General features: G+C 47.9%; 1 protein-coding gene across 3 annotated transcripts in view; it reads left to right on the top strand.

The window, feature by feature from the left end:
• KIF13B (kinesin family member 13B) overlaps window positions 1-21,084 on the top strand; it is a 199,270-nt gene extending 178,186 nt beyond the window's left edge. For all 3 annotated transcript variants that reach the window (XM_042983548.1, XM_042983549.1, XM_042983547.1), the window contains 3 exons: window positions 13,223-13,285; window positions 16,894-17,896; window positions 20,028-21,084. In XM_042983548.1, the coding sequence (XP_042839482.1) occupies window positions 13,223-13,285; window positions 16,894-17,896; window positions 20,028-20,317 (1,356 nt within the window). In that variant the 3' untranslated portion in view covers window positions 20,318-21,084. The remainder of the gene's footprint in view (window positions 1-13,222; window positions 13,286-16,893; window positions 17,897-20,027) is intronic.
• The last annotated feature ends 5,467 nt before the right edge of the window (window positions 21,085-26,551 follow it).

Raw genomic sequence — 26,551 nt, 5'->3', positions numbered from 1 at the left:
CTTTGCTTGGGGCTATCTTGTCAACCACAGGGATATTTTTCTCTCTTTCAACACTGTTTCCAGCATGGAGGATGGACAAAGCCTTGAGGTGAGAGAGCAGCACTGCACATCTCCAGTACTAATTGAAAAGATGCTTGTGTAGTTAGTTATTCCATCCTTTGTGTCAGCAATCCTTCTGCACATAAAATGGCGGGGAAGGGGCACCTGGGTGGTGCAGTCAGTTAAGTTTCTGACTCTTGAGCTCGGCTCAGGTCAGGTTTGTGAGTTTGAGCTCCCAGTTGAGCTCTGTGCTGACAGTGCGGAGCCTGCTTGGTATTCTCTCTCTTCTCTCTGCCCCTCCCCGGCTTGTGCTCTTTCTCTTTCTCTCAAAATAAATAAGCAAACCTGAAAAGATAAATAAATAAAATGGGAAAAAACAAACCAACTACTAGTTCTTCCCTTGTGCACACAGATGCTGTTTTTAGGGTTACTCATACGTGGACTCCTTGATGAAACAAACCTTATCGATGCTGCCCCATGTGTCATCACCATAACTAACTAAAATAAGAAAAAGGCTTTATATCTTGTTTTCCAGCCTTCAGTGTTCGTTAATTGTTCAGATTCTTTAAAAAATAACATAGGGGTGCCTGGGTAGCTCAGTAGGTTAAGCATCTGACTCTTCATTTTGGCTCAGGTCATGATCTCATGGTTCATGAGATCATGCCCAGAGCCCAGCTCTGCATGGAGCCTGTTTGGGATTCTCTGTCTTTCCCTTTCTTTCTGCTACTGCCCTGTTTGCATGCACGCTCTCTTTCTCTTTCAAAATAAATAAATAAATAAACTTAAAAGAAAATAATGTATATTTGCATTTCCTGCCTGTAATTTAGTAAGTGCCACATGTAATAAATACATTTGAATATGTTATCATACATTCAGTTGTTCTTGAGTTCATAAAGGCAAGTTTGCCTTTGGAGTACAGACTTTTTTTTTAAGTTTATTTATTTTGAGACAGAGTGCGAGTTGGGGAGGGGCATAGAGAGAGAGGGAGAGAGAATCCCAAGCAGGCTCCACACTGACAGTGTGGAGTCTGATGTGGGGTTTGAACTCACGAACTGTGAGATCATGACCTGAGCTGAAGTTGGGTGCTTAACTGACTGAGCCACCCAGCGCCCTCCCCACTTTTTTTTTAATTTAAGGCAAATGATTTCCATTCAGTTGCTTTAGGGATGAATTCTTAGTCACTTTTAGTACTGTCAGTTTTCCAAAATTTTCATATTGTTTTGCTGCCTATCTTTGCCCCAGAAATATATGGACACTGTATTGAAAGATACTGAGTTGACAGTGTTGTCTTCACAGTCAGGTATAATAGCTGATTTGAAAAATAGTGAAAATATGAGTTTCTGAGTCATTACTGAAGTTGATTGAAGAGACCTCAGTCTGCCAGTCATTTTTCAGAAATTGTCATTGTATACTTTTGTATGATTCTCTAGATCAGGGATTGGGAAACTTTTTTTAAGGGCCAGAAAGTATTATTTTAGGTTTTGTAGGCCTGTCAAAACTAGCCATAGATAATACTTCTAATAAATGAGTCTACTCTAATAAATGAGTGTTCTGAGAAAATTTTATTTATAACCCCCAAATTTGAATTTCATATAATTTTTTCATGTTACAAAGTATTCTTTTATTTCAATAATTTGAAAGTGTAAAAATCATTCTTAGCTTACAGGTTATACCAAACAGGTGATAGTCTACATTTAGACCCAGTTTTTAAAATTTTAAGATTAACAAATATTCTCTTTTAAGTAAACACCTTTTGTCCTTCATAGACACTTGAAAAACCAACAACCATTATTTTTAATGAAGTGAATATTACATCCTTTAAAAAAATGTAAGTTTTTTTCACATGAATATTTAAGTAAGCATTAATAGCTATCATGTGGAAGTTTAAAAAGTAAAAATAAGAAACTATCTTTTATCACAACTCCAGAAATACTAGCATTTAAAATTTCCTATACATAGTACCTCAAATAAGTTGAACTAACACATATATAAATAATATAGTAAAATAAAAAGTCTGTTTTGATGGTCTCACTCACTTTTACCCTCTGATAAAATAGTTCACTTGTTGATGGAAGAAATGGGCCTTTTAGTTGTTTTATATAGTTAAAGTTAAATGGGAGTATAAGTTAGTCCCCGCGTGCCTGTTTCTGAGGAGCAAGGGACTCTGTGTGTGGTTTTGCCCCCCCTATATCCCCAGCTTCTGGCACAGTCATTGGAATATAGCAGACACCTGACATGTGTTTGTGAATGAGTAAATTGATGATATCTAAGGTTCTTTATTTGAAAGAAAATGGAATTAAAGTCCACGGGGGAGGGGAAGAAGAAAAAAAAAAAAAAAGAGGTTAGAGAGGGAGAGAGCCAAAGCATAAGAGACTCTTAAAAACTGAGAACAGGGGCGCCTGGGTGGCTCAGTCGGTTGAGCGTCCGACTTCGGCTCAGGTCACGATCTCACAGTCTGTGAGTTCGAGCCCCGCGTCGGGCTCTGTGCTGACAGCTCAGAGCCTGGAGCCTGCTTCAGATTCTGTGTCTCCCTCTCTCTCTGACCCTCCCCCGTTCATGCTCTCTCTCTGTCTCAAAAATAAATAAACATTAAAAAAAAAAAACAAAAACTGAGAACAAACTGAGGGTTGATGGGGGGTGGGAGGGAGGGGAGGGTGGGTGATAGGTACTGAGGTGGGCACCTTTTGGGATGAGCACTGGGTGTTGTCTGGAAACCAGTTTGACAATAAATTTCATATTAAAAAAAAATTGTATCCTGAATGGCTTTGGGACTGATAAACGAAGTAGAATCTTTGGATTTATATTTTACATCAGATATAATTGTTGATTATTTAAAACTGGGCTTGTAGCAACCTAAGCTAGAAGTATCTTTGAAGACACCACAAAATTCCAGTGATTAGGAAAACCATGGTATTTCCCAAATGTGCTGAGTGTTTACTGCGTGCTAGAGATTTTATATGCATTAGCTCAATAGTGGTGCTAAGTTAGATCAGCGCTGTCCAATAGAAGAATGTGAGCCCCACGTGACATTTTAAATTTTCTGGCAGGCACATTTAAAAAAGTAAAAAGAAACAGGTCAAATTAATTCTAGTAATATAATTTACTTAACCTAGTATAGTCATAATACTGTCACTTTAACCTGTAATCAGTATAAAAGATTTACTGAGATATTTCCTTCTTTTTTTCTGTAAAGTTCTTGAAATCAAGTGTGTATTTTACATTTCTAGCACATCTCAATGTGGATACTAAATTTTTGTCGGAAATACTTGATCTGCATTTAGAGTTCATGAAGTAGACAAAATAGATCCCCGTGCCCAATCTGTTCTAAACGTATTCAAAGGCACTTTAATTTTTAAATTTATATATTAATAATTAAAATTAAGTAAAATTAAAAATTCACTTCCTCAGTCACATTAGCTTCATTTCAAGTGCTCAGTAGCTACATGGGCTGGTGGCCACCATGTTGGAGAGCACAGGGTTAAAGGGTGATATTAGATACTGAGATATTGAGGAAAATGAGACTTTGGTAGGTTAAACACCTCATCTAAGGTTACAGAGCCTAGTGAGTGGCATACTGAGATTTATATTCAAGGAACAAAATTGCATGCACAATTGTGACCTTAAGAGATTTCACTGGATCTGACTAAAATATTACAAGCGATTATATTTATAGAATGAATGAATCTAAAGTATTTGAAGGAGTGGGGAGCACCTGGGTGACTCAGCCGGTTAAATGTCCGACTTCAGCTCAGGTTATGATCTCATGGCTCACGAGTTTGAGCCCTGCATTGGGCTTTGTGCTGACAGTTCAGAGCCTGGAGCCTGCTTCAGATTCTGTGTCGCCCTCTCTCAGCCCCTGCCCTGGTCATGCTCTGTCTGTCTGTCTCTCTCTCTCTCAAAACTAAGCATTAAAAAAGCAAAATAAGTAAAATATTTGAATTAGGGACTGGTCAAACCATGGAAATACACTGAGTAGGACCTATTTGTATTTTCTTGCCCATTCCTTTCTAAAAAAATTATCTGTGGGCAGTGGAGAATCATTAACTGCTTTCTGGCAGGAGAGTGACATGGTCAAATTTGTATTTCAGAAAGTTCTTCTGACTGCAATTTGGAGGGTAGATTAGAAGAGGATAAAACTGAAAGAATCTATTTGAGTGTATCTAAAAACCTCATGAGGCATTGTAATTTTGGGCAGAAAAATGAAGTCACCTTCCCATGCCTGCCACATTGATACTTGATGTCACTGATTGAAAGGGGCATGAGGCAGGTAGAATAAAAGTGTGTCTGGAAGGGGACCAGCTGGTGGCCACCTGTCTTCCACTCTGTGTGGCATTGCTCAGAGAATGCATGTGGACTGGATTACCACCTTCTGGATGTGCAACACCAGAGATGATCAGGCTTACACACAAACAAATGACTGATGGGTCAGGTAGAATGCTGAGTCACTCATTTAAAATAAGAAATCTAATTGCCAGATGGACAGAAGTGCTGGAGTCATCATAGCTAACATACTCTTAACCCTGATCACCCTGGAGAGGCAGCGTGTAAATCATGAGCCAGCTCTGTGAGTGGGGAGCTGGCTATGTGAACCAGTTCCTGCAGGCAGCTGAAGTGTCAGTCTCTGGACTAGTGCAGGGTGCTTCCTACCAGCCTTCCTCCTGTGACTTTCCAGTTCCCCTTCTTCCACCCTAACCACTCTGCCTCTGATTAACATAACCTTTAAAAAGTATGTTTATATTGATTAGGTTATTTATTGCTGAGTCTTGATCTTTAGGTAATTGTACATGACTGTTTTTATCCATTGTTTATTACGCTTATCAGAACATATTCAAAGATTAGGAAATATTTTATTTATATGCACTCGCCCTGCTTGGTTGGTCTCGTTTATTATATTTTTCTCACTTTAGCAGCATGAAAATCAAAGGTTGTCTATTGATTATTTGTAGCAAAGGTAAATCCTACATCTCTTGTTATGTATTCTTATGCTTGGATTTAAATGATTGGTTAGAGTTTTAAAAAGGAGCGGGGGGGGGGGGGGGGGGGGGGGCGGGGGAGGGGCTCCTGGCTGGCTCAATCACCAGAGCATGTGACTCTTGATCTTGGGGTTGTGAGTGTGAGCCACATGGTGGGTGTAGAGATTACTTTAAGAAATAAAATCTTGAGGCACCTGGGTGGCTCAGTCGGTTAAGCATCCAACTCTTGATTTCAGCTCAGGCCATGACCTCATGGTTCATGAGATAAATCCTCGTGCTGGGTGAGGACCTGCTTGAGATTCTCTCTCTGTCCCTCTCCTCTTCTCAAAACAATAAATAAAAATAAAATCTTAAAAGACATGGAAGATCATATTTGCGTAGGATCCATTGGAAAATGACATTTAAGAATTTACCGCGTTCAGGGTGAAGGGGTGATTATTAGGAAAGGTTCATTTTCAAACAAGAAAAAAATTGCATCAGAAAATTCAGTGTTTTGGAACAAATTGTGTATTTTTTGCTTTAAAATATTTCTTCTGGAGCACCTGGGTGGCTCAGTTGGTTAAGCATCTGACTTCAGCCTAGGTCATGATCTCACAATTTGTGAGTTTGAGCCCTGCATTGGGCTCTGTGCTGACAGCTCAGAGCCTGGAGCCTGCTTCGGATTCTGTGTCTCCCTCTCTCTCTGCCCCTCCTCACTCATGCTCTCTCTCTCTCTCTCTCTCAAAAATAAACAAACATTAAAAAAATTTTTTTAAATATTTTTTCTCCCCCCTACCTACCCTTGTGCCCAAATTTCAGCATGTCTAATCTTTTCCAGATTGTCTGTAACTGTATAGTTTGGCCTTCTTCATGTCACTTAGGTAATTAATTTGTTCATTTATGTATGTATTCATTCAGCAAACATGGAGTTATTCTCCTCTGTATGGGAATACAGAGATGATTGAGCCATAATGCCTACCCTTCAGAAAGCCAAATAGGATGATGTTGTAGATGCTGTAGTCTGTGTATGTCTGAGGCTGACTGACATGGTGAAGGTGTGCTCTAGCTGAGACAAACATGACTGGCTGCGCACCAGGAAGAAATCTTTGCCTAGGGAGAAAGAAGAGTGCAGGGAAGGCTCTGACAGAGCAGTGGAGTCAGTACAGAGTGGAGTTAGCCTAACAAGTGAGGAGAAGGTGCAGCCTCATGGAGAAGTGAGGGTCTGTACGTGTTGCCAAGATGTTAAACCTTTATATTCTTTTAGGCAAGGGGGCCTCCCAGTAAGTCTTATGCCTAGTTGAAATTCTGAGTTGATCTTCCCTATTTTCTTCGTTCACGTGGCATGTGAAAACCAGAGTTAAAAAATGATGGGCTATGATATGGCAAGTGACCCTCATCTTTTCCGTGAAATACTTCTAAGCGGTTCTCTTGCTTGTAACCTACTCATCTGTTAAGTTTCAGTGATGCTCAGCAGACAGCACGATTGCAGGTTCAGCTGGTGCTTGAGAAGTCAGTCCTTTTCCATCTCTGTCACTGACTCATGGGGTAGCCTGGATGCATTTAACCATTAGGTGAATGTCTCTGAGCCTTGGTTTCTGTAGTGTGAGATGTAGATAATTACACTTCTATTCACTTGCCTCATGGGACTTCTCCTTAATATTTATAGCTGCAAAATACTTTGCAGTCATTTTTATTAATAGTTGCCAGATGTGTCGTAAGGATTAATGAACTTATGATCTGAAATGTTTTGAGCTCCTGAAATAGGAGGCAACTGCCTGCACAAGGGATATGTAAAAGAGCATTAAAATGCAAACAATACACATTTGAAAATTTGAGCTCTTATGTGTGAAGGACAAATGGCACACTTAAGATTTCAGTACACTTTGTAGGTATTTTTGGTATCCTTAATGAAGTTCTTGTATTCATCACAGGCCATCACCAAATACAGAAAGCTGGGTGCCCCCTGCCCCCCACACATAGGCACATGCACAGGTGTGCACACGTGTACACAAACAGACACTGATTCTGCTAATACCACTGTTTACCCTCCTCCCTGATATCCATCCTTTCTGGGCATCATCCTTTGACTCTGTTTCCCCAGCCTCCCCCGACGGTTGTTTCCAAGTGTTCAGTAGTCTCCCTCATATCTCCAAATTTCCATTTCCTTTTTCTCTTACCATCCAAGTTATTGACTTATTGACTCTCCACCAAACCACTGAAGCAACTTCTTGATTGATCTCTTCAAGCTTCGTATCTCCCCTGGTTCAGGATTAATCTTGTCTACATGTAGCTCTTATCACTGCTCATTCGGTACCTTTAATAGCTCATTCCTGTGGGTGAAAATCAGCCATGAGCTCACAAGGCCTCCTGAACACCACCCTAACCTGCTTCCCTCTGCCCGATGTGGGTCACTCTAGATCATTCTCTCTTCCCCAAGACCTCCTGGAAGATTGAGTAGCTTTTCTTGGGGCAGAGGTGGCAGTAGAGGGAACAGATCAGACTCAGAGAGCAGCTCCTTTGCCATGTCATTCTTCATGTTGAAAGTGTCCTCCTGCCCCAGGAAAGCCACTCAGTCTTCAAGGCCTGTCTCAAAGTAAAATCGCCCTCATGAGGGTATTCTAGACCTGTTTCATTTATCATTCCTTCTACTCTGAATTTTCTCTGCGTTTGAAACTTTGATTCTAATATCTATCATTTTCCTTGATGTTTCAGTTATTTGCATACATGTCCTTGCCAGTCTGTTGAGAGCAAAGCCTGTGACTTTGTGACCTTTGTGTTCCTCACAGCGCTTGTCGCAGCAACCTGCACAACCAGACCTGAGTGTTTGTTGAACTGAATTTGGACATTGAATCAGAGTCCCAGTTATCTCCTTCATGTAGGACAGCTTTATGGAAACATTTGAAATACATAAAAGTAGAGAGGATACTACAGTGAGTCCCTGTGTGCTCGTCACCTTGTCTCAGTAACAATTATGGGTGCCTGGGTGGCTCAGTCGGTTAAGTGTCTGACTCTTGGTTTTGGCTCAGGTCATGATCTCACGATTTATGGATTTGAGCCCCACATCAGGTTTCACTCGGACAGTGTGGAGCCTGCTTGGGATTCTCTCTCTCTCTCTCTCTCTCTCTCTCTCTCTCTCTCTCTCTGCCCCTCCTTCCTCCCTCCCTCCCTCCCTTCTGTCTCTGCCCCTCCCCCACTCTCAAATAAACTTTTTTTTTTATGCAAGCCACTTAATTTCTTATTTTTAACCTCAAGCTAATTAAAAATAATAGACGGGCACCTGGATGGCTCAGTTGGTTAAGCAACAGACTCTTGATCTCAGCTCAGGTCTTTTTTTTTTTTTAATATAGTTTATTGTCAAATTGGTTTCCATACAACACCCAGTGCTCATCCCAACAGGTGCCCTCCTCAGTGCTCAGTGCCCATCACCCACTTTCCCTTCTCCCCTACCCCCCATCAACCTTCAGTTTGTTCTCTGTATTTAAGAGTCTCTTATGGTTTGCCTCCCTCCCTCTCTGTAACTTTTTTTTCCCCTTCTCCTCCCCCATGGTCTTAAGTTTCTCAAGATCCACATATGAGTGAAAACATAGGGTATCTTTCTTTGACTGACTTATTTCACTTAGCATAATACCCTCCAGTTCTATCCATGTTACTGCAAATGGCCAGATTTCATTCTTTCTCATTGCCAAGTAGTATTCCATTGTATATATAAACCACATCTTCTTTATCCATTCGTCAGTTGATGGACATTTAGGCTCTTTCCATAATTTGGCTATTGTTGAAAGTGCTGCTATAAACATTGGGGTACAAGTGCCCCTATGCATCAGCACTCCTGTAGCCCTTGGGTAAATCCCTAGCAGTGCTATTACTGGGTCATAGGGTAGGTCTATTTTTAATTTTTTGAGGAATCTCCATGCTGTTTTCCAGAGTGGCTGCACCAGTTTGCATTCCCATCAACAGTGCAGGAGGGTTCCCGTTTCTCCACATCCTCTCCAGCATCTATAGTTTCCTGATTTGTTCATTTTAGCCACTCTGACCGGTGTGAGGTGGTATCTCAGTATGGTTTTGATTTGTATTTCCCTGGTGAGGAGTGACATTGAGCAACTTTTCACGTGTCTGTTGACCATCTGGATGTCTTCTTTGGAAAAGTGTCTATTCATGTCGTCTGCCCATTTCTTCACTGGATTATTTGTTTTTCGGGTGTGGAGTTTGGTGAGTTCTTTATAGATTTTGGATACTAGCTCTTTATCCGATATGTCATTTGCAAATCTTTTTTCCCATTCTGTCGGTTGCCTTTTAGTTTTGTTGGTTGTTTCCTTTGCAGTGCAGAAGCTTTTTATCTTGGTGAGGTCCCAATAGTTCATTTTTGCTTTTAATTCCCTTGCCTTTGGAGATGTGTTGAGTAAGAAATTGCTGTGGCTAAGGTCAAAGAGGTTTTTTCCTGCTTTCTCCTCTAGGGTTTTGATGGTTTCCTGTCTCACATTCAGGTCCTTCATCCATTTTGAGTTTATTTTTGTGTATGGTGTAAGAAAGTGGTCTAGTTTCATTCTTCTGCATGTTGCTGTCCAGTTCTCCCAGTACCATTTGTTAAAGAGACTGTTTTCCATTGGATACTCTTTTCTGCTTTGTCAAAGATTAGTTGGCCATACATTTGTGGGTCCCATTCTGGGTTCTCTATTCTATTCCATTGGTCTATGTGTCTGTTTTTGTGCCAATACCTGAGTCTTTGTTGAACTGAATTTGGACATTGAATCAGAGTCCCAGTTATCTCCTTCATGTAGGACAGCTTTATGGAAACATTTGAAATACCTAAAAGTAGAGAGGATACCACAGTGAACCCCTGTGTGCTCATCATCTAGTTTCAGTAACAGTTATAGGTGCCTCAGTCGGTTAAGTGTCTGACTCTTGGTTTTGGCTCAGGTCATGATATCACGGTTCATGGGTTTGTGCCCCACATTGGGATTCACTCTGGCAGTGTGGAGCCTGCTTGGGATTCTCTCTCTCTCTCTCTCTCTCTCTCTCTCTCTCTCTCTCTCTGTCTCTCTCTGCCGCTCCTCCCACCCTCTCCCCTCTTCTGTCTCTGCCCCTCCCCTACTCTCTCTCTCAAAATAAATAAACTTTAAAACAAAAAGAAAAAAAATATCAAAAAAATGAATACATGGCCAAGCTTGTATGCCCATACCCTACCGTCATTTGCACGTACCTCTCAGAGTCCTCTGGTGGAGAAATATCTACCTGACGCTTACTCGGCCAGAGTCGGTTTTCTGGCAGCCACCACTGCCTGGCTTCCCACAGAGCGGGCATCATGAGTGGGTAGCATGTGAACCAGAAAAGTAGGTGTGTGCAAAGTACTTGACATTACACTGAGGACCCTGCTCAGACCTGATCCCATCTTATTTTTGACACTATTTTTTGTGTGTCCAGTGTCCTGCTCTGCACCCCCGTCATCTGACTGGTGGAGTCGGGGTGGGCCTGTTTATGAAGCAGATGTGTTTCTTGATGAAATGGCCAATGGGGGTGACTGACTATGACAGGAAGCTTGTGAGAGGAAGATGTGAGGTCTCAGCTTAGTGGCCTATAGCCATGACATTGGGCCCTGGGTACCAGGGGTAACTTTAGATACTATGGGAGAAAGTAAATATAAAAATACAGACAGTAGCCCCTATATTCAAAGACTGTAAAGCAGGGTGGAGGATACTTGCTTGGAAATAACTCGAGTATCACTGTCTACTGAGTTGACAGTAGAGTGGAGAAATGGAGATTCCTGTGAGAGAGAACTGGCTAGGTGCTGTGAGGGATGGGGGAGTGATGTGTTGTGTGAGTTGAGGGGAGAGGCTTTCCTGGTCCAGGAATCCAAGGAAAGGCTGGAAGGTCTTGTGGTTGAGGCCCTCATCACGTGCAGCTGCCTTTCCCCCACCAGGATATTCTCCTTCATTCTCTTCCACTCACATTGTCTGTCTGTCTTTCTTTCTTTCTTTCTTTCTTTCTTTCTTTCTTTCTTTCTTTCTTTCTTTTTTTTTAAGTTTATTTATTTTTAGAGAGAGAGAGAACATGAGTGGAGAAGGGGCATAAAGAGAGGGAGAGAGAGAGTCCCAAGCAGGCTTCATGCTGTCAGCACAGACCCCAACGCAGGGCTTGATCCCATGAACCATGAAATCATGACCTCAGCCAAAATCAAGAGTTGGACATTGGATGCTCAACTGACTGAGCCACTGAGGTGCCCCTCACATTGTCTTAAACGTACCTCTGATGCTAGCTCTCCCTGGCCATTAGCCCCTGGTGGCTCCCCAGTGTTGCAGGGTAAAGTGTACTTTCCTTTAGTTTATCCCTAGGTTCTTCCATGTGTTTAGACTTACCTCCCACCGTTTCTTAAGTGCCTGTCCTCTCTGCCTTTTCTGAGATCCCACCACCATCCCCCTTACCTTCAGCAGAATTAATCCCTTCTAGCTCTTTTCTCCCAAAGGCAGTCGCAAAGCATGGTTACAGCAGTACCCTTTGCTAAAACGTGGTACTCTTTGCTAAAATGCTGTTATTTGATGCTGTGAACTCAGGTTCACCTCCTAAGTGAGCCATCTTGTTCCAAGTGGGCCCCTCTCCCTTCAGGTAAGAGTTTGGGCTGCTTAGTAGGAAGCAGGACTTTGGCCATCCAGTCTTAGTGCCTGTACACTGTCCAGAGCATCTTTAAAAAAAATTTTTTTTTAACATTTATTTATTTTTGAGAGAGAAGAAGTGGGAGAGGAGCAGAGAGAGAGGGAGACACAGAATCCAAAGCAGGCTCCAGGCTCTGAGCTGTCAGCACAGAGGCCAACGTGGGGCTTGAACCCACAAACCATGAGATCGTGACCTGAGCCGAAGTCAGACACTTAATCGATGAGCACCTAGCACCCCTGTCCAGAGAGCATCTTTATGGCAGAGAAGCCTCAGGCACCCAGATACATCTTGGGAACTGGGAGGACCTGGGGTCCGAAGGGGGTCAGAAGGAAATTGGGGAGATATGAAGTCTACATGTCTAGGCAGTTTAGGTCAGGTAGTAGATCCGTGGTTTGCTGCTTCTCCTTTTGGATCCAAGAAGAGAAAGGACACTCATACTGTACGGAAACAAACTGTGATGCCCAATTTTGGCTCCTCCTGGGGGTTTGTTTGTGGTGCCAGGATGGAGCCCTCTTGGGGCTGAGCATTCTGAGGCAAGGTCCAGACTCTTGCATTGGAACAGGGAGACCTGGGAAGGGGCCAGAGGTTGATTGTTGGAATAAAGGCAGAAGTGGTGGATTCTTGGTTTCTTTGAGAGAATCACGTCTGTAAACCCAGCAGCTACTAAAGGAATATCTGATTTCTTCCCCTCTGCAGTTACCAGCTCCTTCTTTTGACATACGTTTTCCTTATCCTGGTGCTAATTATTTTTTCACTGTTTTGGGTTTTTTTTTAATGTTCCTTGAACCACATGTCCATAAGTAATGAGTCCTTCCTTGTGCTGTTGCTGACACCCATTAATTCAGGCTCTTACCCCTCATATCTGCTCTGTTGCTGGAGTCTCATCGTAATTTGTCTACCTTAGCCTTTAAATATTTCTCCAATCAGTTTGCCTTCTACCACCAGATCCATCTCCTCAAGCTTCTGCTTTCTCCACTCAGGCACCTGTGGTGGTTTTTGTCATTACCTGATGAGGGTAGCTGCAGACACCAAAGCCTCTATCCACATGTCTGTCCTGCTGTGTTTTATGCCCCAGACTTGTGTGCTAGCCCGACCAGCTTCCTTACTCCTCACTTCCTGTGACGATGCTTGGGCACCACTTCTCCCTGGCCATCAAGGCTTGCTTCGTGTCCCACTTCCTGCCTGAAGCCTTTCCTGTCCCAACCATTTCTCTCTAGAGTCCTGCAACACTAGTATGTGCAGAACAGCCCTTGACAAACAGGCTCCATATGTGAGTGGAGAGGGAGCCTGTGAGTGTGTAGGTGTGCCATCTATGGTGTGGTTTTTAGCATGTGTCCTGTGTTGCCAACTGGGGTATACATGCTCGCTGTGCTCCGTATTTCCTACACTTCCCTGTGGAGTGTGGCGCCACTAGCCTTGGCATGCCTAACTGGCAGGGACTTGTTAGAATTCCTGAAGGTGTAAAAGTTCACGTTGAGTGCGTCCTCCTGATGGGCTGTCCCGTCTGTTCAATTAAAACCTTCTGTGGTGATCTCTCTGCTTCTCTTGGTCCCTTACGCCTGCCTGTTCACTTGTTTTCTCAGCCCGTGCCCCGAATCATGGTGCAGTCTGCCTTCCCGGACGTGGGGACGCCCAGAATGGTGGAGGTGAGTTAGTCGGGCGGAGGTGGCACCTTTGCTGGTGGCTGTCCCACATGTGGTGGGTGGCCCCAAGGCTCTAATTTTTGAGTCCACACCCATGGGTTTTTCATTTTAGTGTTCCCGTTTTGATAATTAGCTATAATATAGGTCACTGTCTTCTCCCTCTATATTTTCCTTGTTCTACTTTTCTATTTTCAACTTGTTAATCATATGATTGCTAAACTTTTAGGTGCTTGACTGCTAATGTAGTCTGCTGCTTTAATAGCCCACTGCTAGGCAAAGGCGATTTCTATAAACAGAACAATCTCCTTATCCTGAGTGTTTGCTTAATTCTCAGTTTTACATTTCATTCTGATTCATGATATCAGCGTGAAAAGACTAATGCTAAACTGGGGAGAAAATAGTCTCTTATGATCTCCCACAGATGAACAGCACTTCTCATCTTATGAATAGCAAATCTATTTTCTCCCACTGTGCGTTCATTCTCTTAGGAAGGGCTGTATCTTTATCGGAAAATTTTATTTATTAAAACAACGGCCAAAAAGGGCAAATGATTTGAAAGAGAACTCAGACCTCCACGGATTCACTCCTTTCTAAAAAGGCCCTTTTCAATCCAGAACATATTTGATGTTCATGTGCACCAACCACCCCCCCCCCCCCCCCCCCCCCCCCCCCCCCCCCCCGCCAACCCTGTCCCCTGTGAGTTGTGTTTGTTATTTTGCTGAGGCAGGATTGGGATCCCAAGGCCAGTGGGACAGAGGGAGACCACGTCTTTCACGGGTGAGGGCACCAGACCTGTGACAGCCTCTGTGGCTCAGGGCAGCTCTGGAAGTGTCAGCGGTAAGGGAATAACCCACAGATGGGGGGAGACGGTTTCCACTCACATATCAACTCCAGTCAAGTGGGAGCGGCTTCCTGCAGTGCTGTAACGGAAGGAATCTGAGGCTGTGCTCAGGCTCAGCAGGAAAGAACCGAGCAATCAGCGCTTGCCTTCTGCCACCTTTGGTCCCTTTTGTCACTGTGGATCTGACCTCTGATCCCTGGTTGTCACTTACTGGAGACTTTAGATAAATCCTTTAACCTCTCTGGGCCATGTTGTAAAATGCATATGGTAGTACTTGCCGGCCTACATCGAAGGATTCATGTGGAGGCAAATGGGATAATGACCAGGGAAATCCAAGCCACTGTCACTGGACTGTCACCTCCTCAGGACAGGACTGAGCTGGCCATTTGCAGACAGCTGTCCGTGTGGCAATGATGCAGTGTTACCATCGGAGAATAGGGAACATGTACTATTTCAGAACCACAGTTCCTGTGCAGATTCTAGACTCTGGTAGTTTTGTTTGTATATTCTTCCCTGCCTGGTCAGTGATATTAAAAATAAAATAGAAAAGGATAAATAAAACATGTACAAGTTGCAAAAGAAAAATGATTGAAGGATTGCCTAATCTTTTAGAGTATTTATGTTGGTGACAGTTATTGATCTATTGGATTTAGTAAATTTTGCAGCCTGGAGATCCATCACAAAAATGGGCTGTTAATCTCAAGAGGTGCCGTTAATTTCGTACCCTGAAAGTGTGCCTTGTGGGGAAAGGAGGGCCTCTGGAGACAGGAATATAAATGACAATTCACGTGAAAATGCATGATTTATCAGACTGCTGAGTTAAGCCAAGTAACTGTAAGAGACTTATAGATCTCAGCTGTTTCCCAGTTCAAATAAATCCTGTATTTCAAATGGAAAATGGCCATTCCTGTAATATAAATAATCTTTCCGTAAATATTGGAAAACATATTTCTTTTTCTGAACGGCATCCTTCTCCAGAGCACCAACCCCATTCCCTGTTCCTGCCTTCTCTCTTACCCCTGTCATTGTGAATCAGGAATAGAGAGATAATCTGCTAACTTCTTCAAATGGCTTCAGTTATCACTGAAAGAGCACCCTAGGAGCACCTCAGAACCAGTAGAATGTGGACGAGCAGTGGCTGTCGTCATTCCCCAGGGGATGGGGCTTTGTGTGTCTCTGTCAGAGTGAGGCAGACAAGTCATACGAGATGGGGAAGCCAGCCTCTGCGGCTCCTTCCACGCTCAGCCCCCCTTCACTGCAGGGGAGGTTACTGCCTGGCCTGCATCTCCCTGGACCAGAGGGCCCCCGAACCATGACATGGGACCAGCCTGCAGGCAGCCTGTCTCCTCTTCTTTCACCTGACTCCCGGCCAGGAGCCACAAGCTAGCCACCAGGCCCAAGGGTCATTCCTGGCAGCACTGGCGAAGCTGTGTTGAGGCACATCCACACCCTTCACGGAGATCCTCATTTCAACTTTGCAGGAGAAAGTATTCTTCTGGCTTCTAGTGATTCTCTCAGTCCCTCGTGAAGTTGGTGGTGGGCAGGAGGATCTGTTTCCATCAGAGCAGGGTGCTTAGCCTGAATGCCGGGAGGCTGGGGATGCTGGTGGGTAGGGAGGGAATCGAGATTTAATGTGCACCTATTGTGTGCTGCACCCTGTGGTAAGGACCTTGCCATGCCTCACTGACCCTACTACATGGCCGTCGAGTAGTCTTCTTTCCCACCACCAAGCCCTTGTCCCACAGCAGCTGAGTGTTCAACTTAATTCTGACACCGTCTTCCCTGGAGATGGCATCAAAGCCCATGGGTTAAGGGCTCAGGCCCACAAGAATGTCCCTGCTTTGAGTATCAGTCCCAAGTCCAGGTGGTCGGTCACCTGTGCTTCTGATCAACCAGCTGTAGATAAGGGGTTCCAATGAACCTCTACTTGGGTTTGATTAATTTGTCAGAATGGTTCACACAACTCAAGAGAAACATTTTACTTACTAGATCACCAGTTTATTACAAGGGATACCACTGGGGAACAGCCACGTGGAAGAGGTGCATAGGGCCAGGTGTGGGGAGAAGGCGTGGACTTTTAATGCCCTCCCTGTGTGCAACACTCTCCCCATACCTCCATGTGTTCACCAAACCAGCAGCTCCCAGGAGCCTGTCCCTCTTGGTTTTTGTGGAGGCTTTATTACATAGGAATGATTGATTAAATCATTGGCAATTAGTGATTAGCTCACCTTCAGCCCCTCTTCCCTCCCTGGAGGTTGGCTGTGGGGCTGAAGCTCAAATCACAAGGTGGGTTGCCCTGGCAACCAGCCCCCATCCTTAGGTGCAGGCCCAGAGTCACCTCATTAACATGAACTCAGATGTTGTTGGAAGGGGCTTGTTAGGAATATCAAAACGCCTTTATCACTCTTACCACTTAGGAAACTCCAAGGGTTCCAGAGCTCTGTGGCAGAAACAGGATGAAGGCCAAATATGTATTTCTTATTATAAGTCACTCTATCTCAGGCAGCGAGCAGGTGGGTGACTGTTTGCTTGGTGCTCAGCATAGTGCAGAGTGCGGGCTCCTCAGTGTTTGCTGCGGAAAAAACTGGGGTCACCCGGACGGAAGTGGTGGAACAGAACTGGCACCCGGTCTGCCCAGGTGCACGGCAGCGCTCTTTTCACTGTCAAAGCTGTAATGTTTCAACTGACCACAAGATCTGTCTGAATTCTTTTGGAAATGAGCAGCTGACTTTGAATTTTAACCTTTATTCTTGGCCCTTCCCTGCTTCAGGCTTACCGAGAGAGCATGGGGATTAGTGCGGCTCCTGATGTGACTGTGCAGATGGCCCCCGTGAAGATGTTTGACAGACCCACGAAAGCACCTCCCCAGCAGTCCGTCACTGCCAACACCCAGGCCCCCGAAGTTCAGGAAGGGCCGCCCAGCCCCCTGAGTGAGGCCTCCAGTGGGTACTTTTCCCACAGCGTCTCCACCGCGACACTGTCCGATGCATTGGTCCCTAGCCTTGATGCCGCGGCTGCAGTGGGGGGCCAGACGCCTGGCTCGCCCCCTCCTGCCCTCTGCCTGGCCACCCCGGACACGGAGCTCCCATTTACATCTGCTGCTCCCACTGCAGACAGTGATCTTCCTGCCCAGTTGGAGGGTCAGCGCAGCCTTCTGTCCCTGCCACTCCTGGCAACGCAAAATGCTTGGGGCAACAGCAACGGTGCGTCCGAGGCCAGGGGAGCAGTTTCCTCGGAGAAGCAGAATGAAGAAGCAAGGGCTTCACTGACTCATCTCCCCATGCCTGCCCCCCAGAAGGAATCACCCAGCCAGCAAAGCGGCGGCAAAGTTTCCTCAGCCACCAAGCAGCTCGGAAGAGCCACGGACCATGTGAAGCCTGCCGCCAGCTTAGAGCTGGATGTCTCCAAACCACAGCCTCCAGACCTCCTGTCTCAATCGCCTGCTCTGGCGTCTCCATTCAGAATCCAGAAGGTGCGAACCTCCGAGCTGAAGTCGTTCTCGCGCATGCTGGGTGGGGACTCCAGCTGCCCCTCTGGTGCTGAGGAGGACCTGCCGGCCTCCGGGGGGCCGAGCGACAGCAGTGCTGGGACACAGGCCCTGGGAAAGCTGGAGGTTTCCTCAGATTCTGAAGAAGCCAGCGAAGTCCCAGAGTGGCTCAAAGAGGGAGAATGTGTCACCGTGGGCACCAACAAGATAGGCATTGTGAGGTACATCGGGCCAACTGACTTTCAAGAGGGGACGTGGATCGGAGTAGAGTTACATTCACCTTCAGGTGAGTGCTACTTGTTTGGGATGGTTCCCGGGGCTCCTAAGGGGATTTCGCCAACTGTGGTCTGGGGGGAGAGTACTGGCCCTGTCCCAGCACTGCGGGGAACTTGCTATGTGCCCTTGGGCACATCATTTGACCTCCCTGAGCCTCCAGGTCACTTTTCAAAATCAGGAATGAAAGTTACCTAAGTGTTCTCTTTGTTAAACCTCCAGACATTTTTCAGAAACCTAAGACATTGATTGAAAGCTACTATCAATTTGGTTATGAATTTAAATGCCTTTTTTTTTTTTTTTTTTTTTTTTTTTTAAGTCACAGAGGCATCTGCTTTTGAACTGTAACAGTGTAACAGTAGCTGTGTCTGCTGTTTCTGCTCAGGTTGCAAACACTGATGCCTGAATGCATGCTGGATGCCTTGGCTTGAGAACAGAAGAGGTGATCTCTTATGTCTCATTACAGAATGGCACACCTTAAAAGCAAATAGATCACCATTTTCTGAAAAACCAGGGCCACAACTTAAGGAAATACTTTGTCCTTTAGATGTTTCCTTTTATTAAAACAGCTTTACTCTGATACCAATTCACATATTGTAAAGTCTACCTGTTAAAAGTGTACAATTAATTTAATGGTTCTGAGTAGATTTACAGAGTTGTGCAATCACTACCATAGTCTAATCTTAGAACAGGTTCATCAACCTAGAAAGAAGCCACATGTCTGTTTTGAAGGCCCTCTCCCTCCCTAAGTCCTAGCTAACCAACCAATAATCAGTTTTTCATCTCTCTAAATTTATATGCAATGTCCTAATCTGGACTTTCACATAAAGGGGATCCTACAATATGCTGGGCTTTTGTGACTGGCTTCTTTCATTCTGCATAATTTTCCAAGGTTTATCTGGTTACAACTTGTGTCAGCACTCCATCCCTTTTTCTGGGCAAATAGTATTCCAGCCTGTGGAAGTTCCACCTTTTGTTCATCCATTCATCAGTTGGTTTCCACTTTTTGGCTGCTGTGAAAATGCTGTAAGTTGGAAGTGGTTCTAGAAGAGTAATGCAGCACAGGCCAGACATTTTTTAAAGAAGTGTCTGCTATTATGTGCAGGGAAATTGGGAGAGAAGTTTATATCTGCAGTTGGACTCAAGAATTGAAGGGGAATTAGCAAATAGATGAATTCATTCAACAATTATGCGCCCACCATGTGGCAATCACTGTCTTGGTTTCCAAGGATACCTTGGGGAGCAAAACAAAGTCCCTGGTCTCACTGGACTTTCATTTTGGGAGGGAGAAAATAAACAAGTAAACAAACGAAGAAATAATTAACACTTGATAGTAGTAAGTGCTGTGAAGAAAATGAAATGGGGTGAGTGGGCAGAGGACAGTGGGGAGACTGGAAGTGGGGAGCTGGTGGGCAGGGGTGGGGGGTGTGCCCTGGGAGCCGAGGGATTAGCGGTGGCCACGCAGTGAGGGACATGGTCTGTTAGATGCGCTGAGAGGTGCTCCTGAGGGGTCCTTGCTGACAGAGAGGAGGTGGTGAGGGTGGGCCTGTTTGGAGTCGGGGGAAGAGAGAAGGGTAGGTTAGGATGTGCAGTGAGTGAAGACAATTCATGATTGTTTTTGCTTCAAAGATCATGTTCCCCACCAACCTGTCACCATGAGATACTGACATTTAGGGGTCAGGGTGGTCCCTTTGCTCAGGTATCCTCTTCTCTCTACCCACTTGAGCACTGGGTTCATTCTTCACCTTAATGCATTTTCTGTTTTTACAAAGGAAACTTCTTTCCTCCATTTTGACACATTAAGCATGACATCTGACTAGCTACAATTTGGTAATTTGCCAGTTTCCATCTAATGGATTCAGGAAAAATAATCATTCCACCAACCACCTCCATCCAGGTTGAAAATGGTCTCTTCCCTGGAGGAGGGTGGGGTTGGTGCCACTTCTGCTTTGCTGACTTGCCTGCACCTGGCCATGGGAAATGGCAGGACGGGCGCATCGACCTCACCTGGGCTGCCTGGGGGTGCCTGTCACCGGCAGCCAGCACATGCTGCCTGGGAGCCTGTGCCCTCGGCCTCATCTGTTTGACAGGGAGCTAGAGGCCCTGGGAAGCCACCTCTGTGTCTTCTTCTCTTTTCCCCTCAGGTAAGAATGACGGCTCCATCGGAGGGAAGCAGTACTTCAAGTGCAACCCCGGCCACGGGCTGCTGGTGAGGCCAAGCCGGGTGCGCAGAGCAACGGGCACAGGGCAGCGGCGCAGCGCGGGGCCCAGGCTGCAGGGCGCCCCTGAGCCCCGAAGGAGCAGCACCCTCTCCGGCTCCGCCACCAACCTGGCCTCCCTGACGGCGGCTCTGGCCAAGGCAGAGGGCGCCACAGCGCTGAGGGCCAACAAGAGCCATAAGAACCCGGAGAACCGAAAGTCCTGGGCCAGCTAAGCCGGCGCCCCGGCCCTCCTCCCTCACAGTCCTCCTGGGCTGCTGGCCTGCTTCCCTGGCCAGTGCTGCCGGAGGGCGTGGCTCCCGAGCCTTGCCGGTGACGGCCCTGGGGTGGGCAGTGACACCTCAGACTCCCTTCCCTGGGGAGCAGGGCAGTGAACTCTTTTTGCACAACACAGGGCTCGTGACCTTTCCCTGCTCCTCCCGGGACTCTGGAAGCTTCATTTCTTCCTCTGCTCAGAGAAGAGGCATCTCCACAAGGCGGTGGGGTTGAAGGTTCTAGGAGCCCAGGAGGCTCCCTGGATGGTGGGAGCCAGGCCCCTGTCAACTCCCTGGTGGGAGCCAGGCCCCTGCCTGGAGATTTCCCCACCTGGGGCTGTTGTTCCTCTTTTCTGTTCTGATGACCCCACTAACCTCGTAACCAGTGCCTTTGTTTCCCACAGAGGCAGGGCATCCTCCCTCTGCCTCCAGGGCCAGCGCCCCAGCCGACCCGCTGTGGTTCTGGCTTGCTCCCCAGGCTCACTGCATCCTCTGGCCCCCCAGAGACCCAACACCAAGTAACAGACTCCCACAAGTGCCTCTGGTGGGACTTTTGGCACAAGGTCCTGGGCGCCACAGCAACGGGCACTGGGCCTGACCCTCCCACCTTTCCCTCCTCCTTTCCACAGGGTTTCTTAGCGGTTTCTTTGTGGGCATGTTAGTGTCATTATACCTGGAAAGCGTTTTCTCTTTGCCATTTGTTCCCTTAACAGAGTGCTTGGAATATATTTATTTATATTTATTTTTTCAAAATCCGAAATCTTTCGCGAGCCACAATCATCTGCCCAGGCATGAGTGCCCCGGGCCTGCCTTGCACATCACCAGCCTCTGAGGCTGCTCAGCAGCTGCCAGCCTCCTGCCTCCGGCAGGGGTTCCCAGGGGGACAGAGGGTGATGCCCCTCCTTAGGTTATCATTGACACAGATGCACAAGTGGCCTTACTCCAAGAGAGCAAAAACTTGGAGGATTATGTTATGGTGCATCTGCAATGTCAAAGTCAGCAGAGGTGTCACGACCCTATTTGGTGCAATTTTGGTTTCTTGGAAGGGCCTGAGACCAGTTTAACTTCTTGGCAGTTCTATACCCTGATGACTCCCTAAGGCTGGGGGGCTGTGGCCTAGCAGGTGGGCCTGTGCAAGGAGAGCTCCCCACTGTCCCTACCAGTCCAGACCTGGACAGCAGGAGACCCTCCACGAGCATTGCCCAGCTCTCGCAGGACACTTCCTGGAACCCTTCCCCGCCAGGCTGGTTGGGAGTTGGAACGGAGTCTGCAGAAGTGAGAAGAGGGCTGGTGCCTCTGGGACCAGGGGGTGGCGTGTGGCTCCGGTGGGGAGTGCCAGGTGGGATGGAACCTCCATGGGAGAGCTAGTGCTCCTGGAACTTTCCACGGGAGTAGCCCAGGGACCTAGTGCCCAGCATTCAGCTACCTTCCATGTATGTCCTCACAAGGGAGCAGGACCCTAGGGGACACCCTGGGGACAGCCCGGGGACAAACCCCGGGTCAGGATTTGTGCACGGCACTGGGAGGCCTGTTTTTAGTTCTCACATTTAGACTCTTAGAAACGATGCCCAGGAAGCCCTTTTTGAAAAATCTCTGTTCCGTAGGGATTTGAAGCCCCTACGGAGAAGTCATGTCAGGTTCCCTGCCCCAGAGTGGGGCTGTGTGGGGCCCACGGGTACCTGAGGGTTTGCAGCTGCCGCAGGCCCGAATCCCCCTTGGGGAGGAGCCCGGGATTAATTAGCTTCCATTAATTACACGTGGCGCCGCCCGCCAGCCAACCGCTTTGGGGCCCAGCTTCCTAACAGCCAGCTGTGTGCCAGGTGAGAGCTGCCGCTCCTGCCCACCCTGTGTGCCTCAGTCCTCACTCCTCACTGGGCTGGGCCCCCGTGACTCGAGCTGCCACAGGAGGACGGGCCCGGAGCTGAAGGGCACACCCCTCGTGTAGCTTTATCTCAGCAAATGTTCAGTTTCTGCCTAACCTTCTCAGCACAAAAGTCCTCCACAAATCTGTGTTCAGGTAGGTCTTTTCTCTGCGGACACCAGCATCAGTGTGGTCCGTTGATGTGCGAACTGGCACCACCCCTTCCTCTGAGGGGAGCAGCGATGCTCTCACAGCCTCCCGACGACCTGCCTGTGGGCAGACGTCGCACGCCTGGCTCACTGGGGAAAACAAATGGAAGGTCATTTGGCCGTTTATGATCCTTATTTACCTGGCAAAGTACTTGCCGGAGCCCAGCCCTGCGCGTGCTTTCAGCAGCCTTCCGTAGAACTGTCTCGGGAAGGCCAGTCAGGAGATGGGTGTCATGCTCTGTCTCTGTCACTTGGTTTGGTTGACATGGAGTGGACTGCAGTGGAATTATGGACCTGAGCGGGGTCATATCAGCTGGAGCTTGCAGGAGCCGTGGAAGAGACCAGCCTGGGGTGTAAGGAGGTTTCGGGACCACCTTCTCTTTCTCCCAAGGTCCCCTCTGCAGCCAGCATGGCCTCCCTCCGTCCCCTGGGCCTGCTTTTCCAACATCCCCAGTTTCCTCTGCCTGAGATTCCCCACCACCCATCCCCGTTCCTTGCAGGCCTGCCTCCCAGGGGAGCAGCGTTGCCCCAGCCGTGGCTTCCCCTGGGTCTTGTGCAGAAGCAGCTGACAGTGTGAGCAGCTGAGCAGAGGGCCTGCCGGAACAGCCTGGCTGCCAACGGGGTGGGAGGGCCGTCATTGGTCTTGGGAGGAAGGCATTACTGTGGCTGCTGTCTGGTATGCAGCTCTCGCCTGCTTTGGAGCACGTTTTTTGGGCCCCGCCCTGCAGGGTGTGAGAGAGGAGACCTCTGTCCCGTTGGTGTCTTTGGCGAGCTGCCACTGTGGCTGGAGAGTCAACAGTGGGCCTGCCCCCGGACCGGGAGAGGCTGGTCTGGCTGTCCTGACTCAGCTCTGGCCCCACAGGCACCTTGAGAGCCACGAGGCCTGTGTGGCTTGTCCTAGGGACAGGGTTTGCAGTCCCGACCCTCCCTATCTTCTTGCTTCACAACCGGCGCGTCCCTTCAAGGTCCGGGTGTTGCTGGGTTAAGCAGGGTGCAGGCGTCACTCCGTTGCAGTCTGCTGTCTTCCTGGGCAGCTCCGGGCAGCTCTCCTCCTCCAGGGGATAAGCAATGCGAGTCTGAGAGAGGCCTCCCTGCTCTGGTCTGCGGCCTTCACTCTCGCTCCTCGGTGCAAACTCATGTTAACCTGTTACTAGAAAAGCAGTGGCGTGCGGAAGACGTGCTCACTAAAGCCATAGCCCAGGCAGTCCCTATGGCCCAGCGTTTATTGGGCCAAAGGTGCGGTCTTGCCGGGGGCATGGCCGTGGGAGGTGGAGGGAGGGGCTCCATCGCACCCACCTTCTGTTCTCACCTTACTAATAGGCCTGGTTTTAAATGAAGTGTCGGCACTAAGATTTGAGATATGGTTCCAGCAGGTCCCAGGCTCTGGGATTGGGTGTGACAGCAGGAGGGGATGGGCCACCTGGATGCTGGGGCCACCCCCAACGGCCCCAGGCAGCACCAGGATGTGTCAGAGGCCAGGCGGGGATCCTCCTGGGCTTCTGCCTCCCTTTCTGCACATGTACAATCTCCACTGGCCGTCACCCCCAGGGCACTGCAGTGGCGGTGGGGGGGTGGGGGGGTGGCGGCAGGGGACAGCTGTCCAAAATCCCAGCCTGACCAGAGGGCACAGGAGAGTGAGAGAGCACGGCCAGTGCATGTGGCTGGGGTCAGCCACGAAGGGCCTTGTGCGTTTAGTGAGAGATTTGAGCTTCCATTGAGCTGTGAATGGGACCCTTGAAGAGTTTGAAAGGCTTAAACGGTGTTTAAATCCCTCATTACTTCCTTACATTTTCTCATCTTGACTTAACGTTCCCTGTATGTGAAACCCACAAGAAGTTCAAGGGTAGTTATTTTCCTGGCTGAGATTAGCTCCACTTGCTTGAGGTTGGCCTTGTAGGCCTGCGTCTGGGACAGGGAGTGCCTGAGAAGGCAGCCACCTGTCTGTTGTGCCTTTTTACCCTGGGGATGGTGGGTGCAGCCTGTCTTGCAGCCTAAAACACTGGCTCAACCGTCCCCACACGTGTCTTTCTCTCAGAGAAGTCCATTGTGCCTTCAGCCAGGCTGCTGACACTAATTTTGTGGGGGGTCTTGGAGGGTCTTCTCCACGTGTGGAGTTCTGTAAATACAACAGGTTCACATATAAAGAAATGATTTTGATTGGGCGACTATATTGATTTGCTGCACATCAAGTGGGAGTTTAAAAAATCCAAAGACTCTGTAATGAATTGTAAAGACTTAATGATTTGTATTATATAATGAACTAAAGGTCTGTACTTTTGTACCATATATGCCTTTCCGTCGTATGACCAGCAGCCTCTAAATAAAACCAGATGATTTCATGCCTACGTCCGAGGCTGGTCTCGTTGCTTTCCCCTCCCCCCACCCCTGAGGCAGGGGTGTTTGAGCTCATTCCAGGCTGTCCCATGGGGCAAGGGGTGGCCCGGGTCCAAGACTCTTCAAGACTGAGACTAGGACGGGGGGGTTCAGGGAAGCCGCAGGTCCCTGAGTGCACGTCTCCAGAACCCTGTACCCCTTGTGTTTTGGACTAAAGAACCGGGCAGGCCCCACAGGTTCCGTGGCCAAGTCTTACTCCCCTTGACCGAGACCCTCTTACAGGAGCCAAGAGCCAATAGAAACTTTCTGATGGCCTTAGAACTAGGGTAACTGGAGCTTCTGGGCTAACTGGGAGACAGCTGGTCTGGAGGAGGTTGGTGGTGGTGGGGGGACAGTCCCCTTCTCTGGAGCAGGATGTCCCAGTTCTCAGGCAACGGCTCCACTGTCTGCCTTGATCTACGTGATCAGCCCCACACCTGCGAGCTGAGGATTTCCTTGCGCTGCTGCACAAGCAGCTTGACCCTTGAAGGTTCTGCAACAGGCATTTGGGGGAGGAGATGATGCTTGTGGACACTGGCAGGGCTGGGTCACACCCTGCAGGCTTGGAACCCAGTGTTATTTGTTGGTTCCTGCTCGTACCCATGAGGCCAGCATCCTCAGGACGTCCTCCTGGCCGGGGCCCAGCACGGTTCGCAAGGGCACTAGGGGTGCTGGGCCCAGCCCCTCTTCCCTGGGGAGGTGACCAGGTCTCCTGAGATTGCCTGCAGGGAGCCCAGCACCAGGCAGGGGCAAGGCTGCTGGGTGTGCTGTTTTCACGGGCAAATGGGCTCCCCGGTGGCCCTGCATCAGTAGATCACTTGGCTCTCCTCTGATGGATCATGTCCTTGCAGGTGGAAGGCCGACTGGAGGTGGCCACCAACCAGTCAGGGCACATCTTTGCAGGGCTGGTTTATATTCCTAAGTTCTCTGGGTTGTTCTCTGAGATAAGTACTGCCAAATTATGACAGAAATTTGGCAGCCAGGAGCTGCCCTGTTCTGAGGCAAGTCTGAATGTAGAATTGATCTAGCTCCTAGGATGAATCTCAATTTTCCAAGCTGCTACTTTCCTGCAGCTCATGAGAACTCCCACAGCATGAGGCTGTGGGGTTGTTACGGTTGCTCAGACCCCAAAACGAGCTCTAGTGGTTGTGTCACGTTTAGTCCTCTCGCTGAGTCACTCGGTGAACATTTGTGTGCTTCTTCCGCACCAGGCCTTGTGTAGCAAACAGCGCGGGTGGGCAATCCCGACCAGTCCCCACGGTCGGAGCGCACGGTGCTCGCGGGAGGGGCCCTGGAGGATTTTAGGGGTTGAGGACGTTCCTTCTAGGCTGGTGCGTTTGCAGTATTCCTTTGCAGGCTTTGGCCCAGAGGAGGAGCGTGAGGAGACAATGTCCTCAGCATCCCCTCCCCCATCCCCTGCTCACCTCCACCTGGGGACTTAGGGTTTGGGGCAACTTAAAATTTTGCATAGCCCTTCCTAAGAGGAAACCATTTATTTCTTAGGTTTTCTCTGAGGAGGGGTAAAACAAGTCAATCCTAGGCTGTGGGATGAGTGGGGGGACAAGGGGGCTTGGGCACTCTGTCCTTGAGTCCCGGGTAAGAATCTTCCCCAACCATAGGTGTCTTTAAAGAAAAACAATGAAGCTTCAGCTTCGTTTCTTTTCATTTTTCACTGCAAACGGAAAGACGGCTCTTTGAGAAAATCAGGTGCTTGGGACGTGGCCTGGAGCCCGAGAGGGAAAGTGTGTGGAG

The sequence above is a fragment of the Panthera tigris genome, chromosome B1 (genome assembly GCF_018350195.1).
Source record: "Panthera tigris isolate Pti1 chromosome B1, P.tigris_Pti1_mat1.1, whole genome shotgun sequence".
Classification (NCBI taxonomy): Eukaryota; Metazoa; Chordata; class Mammalia; order Carnivora; family Felidae; genus Panthera; species Panthera tigris.
The sequence above is the reverse complement of the archived record's forward strand: the minus strand, read 5'-3'. Positions and strand labels throughout refer to the sequence as shown.